The 8,645-nt window shown below is 36.5% G+C and overlaps 1 protein-coding gene across 4 annotated transcripts in view; it reads right to left on the reverse strand.

Moving 5' to 3' along the window:
• The window catches only part of OPA1 (OPA1 mitochondrial dynamin like GTPase), a 46,038-nt gene that overhangs the window by 26,419 nt on the left and 10,974 nt on the right, over nucleotides 1–8,645 (reverse strand). For all 4 annotated transcript variants that reach the window (XM_014312313.2, XM_031055353.1, XM_031055354.1 and 1 more), the window contains 12 exons: nucleotides 6,618–6,671; nucleotides 6,132–6,236; nucleotides 5,139–5,225; nucleotides 4,142–4,255; nucleotides 3,735–3,815; nucleotides 3,256–3,330; nucleotides 2,848–2,919; nucleotides 2,609–2,708; nucleotides 1,950–2,080; nucleotides 1,551–1,623; nucleotides 1,387–1,459; nucleotides 523–638 (listed from right to left, as the gene is read on the reverse strand). In XM_014312313.2, the coding sequence (XP_014167788.1) occupies nucleotides 523–638; nucleotides 1,387–1,459; nucleotides 1,551–1,623; nucleotides 1,950–2,080; nucleotides 2,609–2,708; nucleotides 2,848–2,919; nucleotides 3,256–3,330; nucleotides 3,735–3,815; nucleotides 4,142–4,255; nucleotides 5,139–5,225; nucleotides 6,132–6,236; nucleotides 6,618–6,671 (1,081 nt within the window). The remainder of the gene's footprint in view (nucleotides 1–522; nucleotides 639–1,386; nucleotides 1,460–1,550; nucleotides 1,624–1,949; nucleotides 2,081–2,608; nucleotides 2,709–2,847; nucleotides 2,920–3,255; nucleotides 3,331–3,734; nucleotides 3,816–4,141; nucleotides 4,256–5,138; nucleotides 5,226–6,131; nucleotides 6,237–6,617; nucleotides 6,672–8,645) is intronic.

An 8,645-nucleotide genomic window follows, 5' to 3' on the forward strand; every position in this document is an offset into this window, starting at 1 on the left:
TCTTAAAATTGCCACAAATGTTGCTTATGAAAAACTCTCCAAGAATTTTAAGCGTGTCTGTAAATGAGCAGAACTGTTTCTGTCTATGCCAAGATACTCTGTCTACAAATTGCAGAATTCATGCATTAAAAAGGCGCAGTGGAGTCATTCAGCTTCCAGATCTGCACACATCAGCCCTGCTCTGACTGACCAGATGGTACCTTTATACAGCAAGCCATTTTAAACATCTTAATCCAGTGGAAGAATTGTGTTTTGCCCACAAAAAAACCCCAACTTGATTTTTGTTCTTCATACTATTTTACTCCTTTGGGTTTTAGAGCAAGTAGTACTTTGCAACATAAATTACATTTTTAGTTTTTTTCTAGAAATTACCTGGGGAAATTATCAATTAATGGGAAATGCTGATAATAAAAAATGTATGAAACAATTGCCCAAGCATGCTGGTAAAACATTATATGCATATGGAAGAAATAACTGTTTAATAGCAAGTTGCTATTTCCCTTTTTTCCAAAACATGTTTACCTTTAAAAGCATCTGCTTGCTGCTCCACAGACTCTCTCACCATTTTCCAAAAGCAGTCTGACACAGCAAGACTTAAGTTCTTGGTTGTTACCTGATGTGCTTTCAGCATACTTGTCCTGTAAAGAAAGACAGCCAGAGGAAAGTTCTCCATGCTTTCAGGCCCCCATTTTCTGCTCTCTAGAATAAAGCTTTGCTTCTCAGAGGAGAAAATAACACGTAACTGTGTACTTAACCCAAATTCCAGCCTCTTCCTCTAAAATACTCAGTGTACATCACCAAAGCAAGGAGAAAAAGCCCCAAAACAAAACACAGGAACAAAAAGCCCCACCCTAAATAAGTTTTTATTCTAGAGGTTGCAGTGCAGGTGCTACAGTCCCAAAGACCATGTACTGTACTTTCCTGAGGAATACCCAGTCTGTGAAATCAAAACTCCACTCAGTGAGCCTCCCTCACAACACACAAACCAACCCTTTGAATACAACATGGTCACACCAAGACAACTGACGTTTAGAGGCACTAAAACTCACTTTTGGGCTGGATTTACTCCTCTCAGCTCTAAGTGCTTAGACAGGCTGAAACTTAGTTCTTGTAGAGCTGATGGAGAGACACACAAACCTTGGAAGAGTGGCCCAGAACTGCAGTGGAATCAGCTGCTGCCTGAAGATGCCTGTCTGTCTCCACTGACTTACAGAAGGCATTAGGAAACCAGGATAAATTGGTCACCTCAACATGAGACAATTTAAGCATATTAAATCTCAATTAGTGTTTCCACATTGCAATCCTTTTAAATTCCACAAGAAAAACTGATGCTAGCATTTACCAACACAGGCTCATTTTAATACAAAGAATAAAATAGCAACATACTTTAAAAGCTTTGAATTTTGAAAAAATTCCTCTTCATATTCTTTAATGGATTCAATGCTTTCACTGCTGTTTCCTGCAAAAAGAAAAGAGTGCTGGAACAGTTCCATTCAGACAGCTTTCTGGGCTACCAAAGACAAAATAAGCAGAGTTAGAGCTCTCTTTACCTTTTCCAGTAACAACTGCAAAATAACCCAAAGCTTTCATTGGGAAGAGTTTGCCTTCAATGATTTGCTGGATCTATGAAAATAAAGGATTAAAAAAAACCCATCATTAACTTTGCACAGAGACATTCCACAGTTTTAAGGCAAGATCTGGTCATAGCTATGCATAGACTACAGCAGGAAGCAGTTTGTCATGGGACTAGGAGTACTAAAAGCAAGGCCTGAGAGAGATTGAAACAACAACTACCAAAAAAATCATCATACTGAATACAGAAATAAGCACTCAAAACCATCTAGAACAGGCAGGTGAGGTCCAATATCTCTGCCAGCATCACAAGTATTTTACCACATGACTTCAGCCGGCACAATGTGAGAAAAAGAGTTTCACCTGTTCGGACTCACCCTGTTTGGACTGGCCACATTTTTCTCTGCAAGATCAACCTTAGTCAACACAAATATTGTTCTTTTTCCTTGGGGATCCATTTGGCTGACTAAGTCTGTGACAATACTGCGTTCTGCGTCCACTGACCCATCTAAAATAAATATAAAGTTTATTTTAGGGACTATGTAATCTACACACAGTACTGAAAACACAGCAGCCATCATCAAGTTTCATGTTACAAATTTAACCCCATAAAGGTAGACTTATGTTCCATTTTTGGATACACATAGTGGAAAAATTGCTTTGTTCCCAGAATCAAAACAAAGCAGTTTGTTGTAGTTCTCTAAGTCTTCAAGAAGTACCAGCTTACTCAAAATATTCAACATTATATTATATTCAATATTATTGCATGTTACTTCCAAAAATACTTCTGTGGAAAACTTGAATTTTATTATCACCACAATTTTTCTTTAATGCTACAAAAACTCTTAGCAAAAAGTTGCTTTTACCACAAATTTTGCACAGATTGCCTTAATTTATAAACAGACATTCCACAGCATGCTGTTTTGTACACTACACAAATTACCACAAAAGGAAAAATACCATCAGAACAGACTCCAGAGTAACACATGAACCATGATTAAAAATACAAATGGATAATTGCTTAGATTCTTAGTACCTTGAATACAGAGGATGATGGCATTAGGATTCTGCATGTAGGCTTTGCTGATGCTAAAGATAGTTTCCTTTGTATCTGGAGCCATACCTGACGTCACAGTCTTTAATATGCATATGGAGATAAATATTTAAAGAAAAACAAAGAAAAAAACATGTTAAAAAATCCCCAATGGCTAATGTTCTCATCAATAACACTACTGCATTTACATGTCTTCATTTTTTAAATTATTGCATACTCACACTAATGACTCCCGGTAAATCAACCAATACCATTCTCTGCAAACCAGGACCTTTCACACTTAAGGAGATGGTCTGTGAAATAAAATTGAAATTAGAAGTTTATACACTATGTACTTGGAATACAGTTACACCGACAAACACACATATATAAAACTATATGAACGCATATTTACAAACACATGTTTTATTCAGCAACAATCTGTCATTTTAAATAGGAAGTACAACTTTTAATGCAAGTATAAATGCAATATTGTTGTATGAAACTGATTTTAACAGTCCAAATACACCTTGTATATTGCAAAATACAAAGTATATGCAGACTGGATTAATCACAGTCCCCAGTTGAAGAATACTTCCAAAACACATACACATACAGATATTTACCATGAAATATTTGAAGAGTCTTACCTCAGTGCTAACAGTGCACCCTTCTTTCACACTATTTCTCATTCTGATTTCTATTTCATTTCTCAAAGCTGCAAGCTGTTACAAGAAAAGCAAAATATCGAACAGAAAATTCTTTATAACTGTGATAGAAGAAAAACTACCTACACCGAAAAACACTTTTAGTTAAGGATGACGATCTCAGTTTATAAGTATTATTTCAAATGCATCTTTAGTAAGTCTGGTAAATGGGGAGGGCACTAAATGATAGATTACCTGCAGATCCCTTCATGCTTCAAAAAGTGTCTGGGCACAAGGAGCACTCAACACTTCTATCCACTTCAGTGCCAGCCAAAGAGATAGTTTAACAGCTATTACAATGTGTTGCCCCACTAAACATCTTTCACTTTAAATAAACAGGGGCTTAGAGATCACAGAGATACAAAATTATTCAGAGAATCAACAGAAGTCTCATTAACTTCCAGTCACTTTATTATACTTACATCCTCCTCTTTGGTCAGATCAAATTCCCGAGAGCTGTCTTTGAATAACGCCACATGGTGAGGACCTTCACTAAGGGTCACCTAAACGTTAAAAGCTTTAATGAGAAAGTATAGCAAATCTAACACAGAGAAACATGAGAAGACCTTGACATATGTACAGTTCCCTCTGTAGAAACACAGTTATATGTAATGATCATTTAGCACAAAATTACTAAACGGTACTGCTACTACTCAGACAGTACACATGGATCATATACAGACCTGCAGAGCTCTTGTCATTGGCTGAAACAACTCCCTTGCTTACAGGCCATTTTATAAACCTATGTACATGTATGCTTCAATCAATGTCATAATCAGAGGGAGAACAATACAGCAAATGCTGATTCAGAGATGAGGATGTTCCTTACCTTGACAGGGGAACGTGTCATCATCTCCCCAGACCCTCGAGGGAATATGCGGGCCTGGGCGATCATTTCTAACACGCTGGTTTTTCCTGCACTTTGGTCTCCAACCACCACCACCTTAAGTGAAAGTTTGAACAGCCATTGGCTTTTGGAAGGATATTTTGGAAGTTTAGATAAAAGCTGACTAGGAAGATATACATCTGTATCAACATTAGCTGTATTCTGTGCTTGATAATAAATGCATGGGTTTAAAGATGGAATCTTTGAAGAAATACCAACTTGTAGTCAAGCAAAAAAATTTACCTGTGCTTAAGACAGCACAGTCCACAAAGCACCCTGCCAGGGATCTACTGAAGAAAGGGAGGGCTTGTTGCTCTCGTGGCAGGAAGCTCTCCTCTTCTTCTACAAAATCCTTTCTGCAAGCAAAATGCTACTCATCTGGTAGATGCTGCTTCTGCGTGGAAAGAGCTGAATCCTGAGTTTCTCCATCTTAGTGGCTTCATATACTATATGAAGCTACCAATACTATAGGTGGTTGCGCAAGCTGGAAGCATTCCTGGCTCTCTCCTACACCAGCAGTCAGGCTAATCCCCTCCTAAATCCACCCCCTCAACAGCAGCATGCTGTGGGGAGATGGACAGGGCAGCCTGCTCACTCAGCTCCACTCCCACACAGTGGGAAACAACAAACATTTTACAAAGCTGAGGAGGATGGGGTGCATGGACTGAAACAATTTAAAATGGAAAGCTGAGCACAGCAGCAGTAACTGAATCTAGACAGGGTTTATCTAAGAGCCAAAACAGGCTTATCATGATTAAATTTGTTATTTTCAAAATTATCTTATTGCTTTTAAAATGAAAGACATGTCTTAAACAAAAAGGTGGAGTTACAAGAAATAGCCTAACACTAACTCTGGATTATTCTGGAATATAATGAAATGCTCTATTTAATTGCAAAACTGGTGTTTCAGTAGAAATCATTGAACTTGCTATCTACTTACTCGAGGTAGGTGATCTTGAGTGTTATAACTGGCATCATAATCAGACAGGATGTCAAGTACTTCAGAATACATATCAATCAAGGACTTCTACAAAAAAAATTACATAAAGGAAACACAGTCAAATAAGAGAACAGAAGTTTCAGACTACTTCTTCTGTAAATTTGGGTAAAAATGATTTTACTTTCCCCCAATGGTTTGAAACCACAGCTGTCTATACTGCAGCTATCTTTGTTCTATGAAATACAATACCAAGTAAAGTCACTCCTTGACTCCTGTGGATAAAGGGGGAAAATGAAAGCCCCTACATACAGCATAAGAGAACAACCAAGTGCAAACTTCGCAGCTTTCAGGTTAAGCTAATTGAGTTTCTTCCATTAAACATCTACAAGTATTTAGTTTGATGAACAATAAACATTAACAAGGATACAGAGTTATCAAACTTATTTGCACAAGTAAGATTCATCTTTCAGTTCCCAGAGGAAAGAACAAGATCCATACTGGTTAACAAATCACACAGAGAAGCAGAAAACATCTATTTTTTAAAATGCTCAGGATGTTGGCAGACAAAAACAAAAGCTAGTCTCACTGGATTTTTTCAGTCATTGAATGATGCTCCCTGACCCTATAACTTACTCCTACCAAACTCAACGAGACCTGTGACAAAGCACAAAGGTAGCAGACTGAGTGTGCAAAAAGCGCTGGAAGTAAGATTATCTGAAAATACAGTGAAGCTACATGAAAAACCAAGCCACATTTCCCAATCCCTTAGGTAAGTTATTTAGTAAGACATGGTAACACCTTCGTGGTTTTCAATTGAAACCACTTCCAAAAATTATATAGTTAAAAATAAAGGTTGTATGAAAGACCTGATGACTCAAAAAAATTAACAAATGTATCCTAAAACAAATATTAGAAGTTTCTATATGAATTAACAAATGCAATTTAGAATAGCATAATGGAAAATATGGTGTAATTAAGTTTTGTAACACATACCTTTAACTTCCTCTGATGAATTCCCTTCTCATCTCTTTGCAGTACCAATTTTCTCAATTCTTTGTTCTCCTTCTCTAATCGCTCGAGCATTCTTTGGTATTTGAGCTATAAAAAGTAGTACAAACATATTTGTGTAATTATGGACATAATAGATTCACATGAGCAAAGTTTTACCTATGAAAAACTTATGTGCATCATCCCTGAAAAAATCTAGCTTACAAATAACTAGTTCTGCCTTGCTAATCAAGGCAAGATTAAAACTTGGTTGGAATGAGGTCTTGCTTTCTGTAAGTCATTGTCAGAGAAGAACAGACTAGACTGACCTTCGCTCTGTGCCAACACAGGGGACTCTGCATTCATACATTCAGAGATTGAAAAAAGCACTGCATTTTTACCAAATATACTTTGGGTGTGCTTTTGCCTAGTAAATCTGAGTCTGCTACACATAAATCACTACTTAAGGCATCAATAACTCAGAAAAGTCACCTGAGTGCGTAGTAGTTCTTCTTGAAGTTGATCAATCTTCTCTTTGTCAGAAACCTACAAAGAAAAATAATCATGGCTACCATCACTTGTTTAGTTTAAGCACTGTAAGTAACCAAATTACGAACTGAAAGTTTCGTTCCATACAAGACAAGTGACTTGACATGCATTTTACAGCAAGTAAAATTCTTCAATTAGCATTTGAAATTTAAAGCTGATGGAAAGCCCCATCTGCAACAGGAGCTTTCCATCAAAGAACTGTCTGAATTTCAGTACATGCAATGTAAAAATTAACCCTTCAAGACTTCATACTGGGAAAGCGGGCTTAAGGGAAAGCAGCTTCATATAGTGCTGAGATTTCTGGCCACTGAACTAAATATAGTATTAGTGGTCAAACTCTCAGGATCTTGTATATCCACTTTCTGAATTAGCACCATCTTAATGTGATAAAAGCACTGAACACCTGCTTGCTACAGAAAATACTTCCAGGTGAGTATTAACTATTTATGAATATTCATAAGCATTCTTATTTTATGTTTGTCAGAATTCTAAACGCGCTTCATACAACTTCATACATTTTAGATAGGACAGTCTTGAAGGGTTATTTCAAAATTATTTAAATTACATTAAAACTAGAAAAATTAGGATATTATACTACAAGACATCTTGAGATTCAAGGAATTAATGTAATAAGATCAAGCACTAAGAAACATTCTAAGCCAAATGTTCCTAAAAGGTGTTCATCAAGATGCAGTTAACAGTTGTTTTAAACAATCCCCTTTTACTAACACAAAGGCAAAAAGCATTAATGATGGAATACAAATTCTTATGATGTAAATATTTACAAACAACAAAATCTAATGGTTGATAAAATATTCAATTTAGAAAAAATGGTAACCTAAACAATTACTGAGTGTGTCAATATTTAAATAAAGTTCATGTGATAAAGCCCACGTGACATTTACAACTCAAGTTGGCTTCAAATGAGAAAGAGCATATTCTCTAATATGCAGAGGACAGCTGTTATTTAGACATAAATTAATTCCATTACTAAAACTTTACAAGAGTTGTTACAGACTAAACAAGAATTATAATCCACAAGTATTCATAGTGCTCAATATCATTTAGCTGCTAAGCCTGAAGAATTGTGTCTGCACTTTATAGAAAGAAATCCAAGCTGACACTTCCATCTTATTACCATTATTTTCCTTCATAAAAAGCAAAGACAAAATGCTGTAAATTAACTTTTCATTGCTGTTAATTAGTTCAGTGGTAGCAAAAGTATATCAGAAACAGGGTTAGTTGAACAGAGGATTTGATGCATGCAGCTACAACCTGCTATATGTAAATAAACATTTACATATACACACACCTCCAACACCTCAGAGATATTAGGGGAAAATAAAAACAGGAGGCAAAGAAAGTGATGCACAGAGCCAAAAGAAGCAAGAAAATTTAGGAAAGAAAAGGAAAACTAAGTGTTTCCATGTGCTGCAGACTTTCAAAGGAGGTAACATTTTCCTGCTCTCTGCTGTTCTCAGAGGACTTGAGGGGCCATGATGCACCTCTGAAGTGCTTCCCTACAGACCCCTCCAACCACAAGCACTGTCTGTGTGGGCTGATGCTTCTGTCCAATGCAGAAAGCCAAAATACTGCACAGCCTTGTGTTGTGAGATCGGAAGCAAACAATCATCTAGCACAGATGATTAATTCTAACAAGGACTTTAGGTAAGTTATGTCAAAACCAACAAACAGCTCTAGAATGATGCCATTGCCTCAGTGCTTGGTGCAGGTGTGGTTTCAATGTTAGTACATAGAGTATTTTGAACATGTTCTCCATAATATTGCTAGAAATTTTAAAGTTGCCAATAAGAGCTAAAAAATCAATCTGAAGTACTAACAGTCACTTAAGACTGATTTTTATCCTTCCCCCCCAAAAAATCAACTATTAAAGTATGTTTATATAGGTACATGAGTATTTGTTTAATCCAGTTCAGTACAGTTTGTAAATCAAGATTACGCCCTCTTTCC

Source organism: Geospiza fortis, unplaced genomic scaffold, assembly GCF_000277835.1.
Source record: "Geospiza fortis unplaced genomic scaffold, GeoFor_1.0 scaffold172, whole genome shotgun sequence".
Classification (NCBI taxonomy): domain Eukaryota; kingdom Metazoa; phylum Chordata; class Aves; order Passeriformes; family Thraupidae; genus Geospiza; species Geospiza fortis.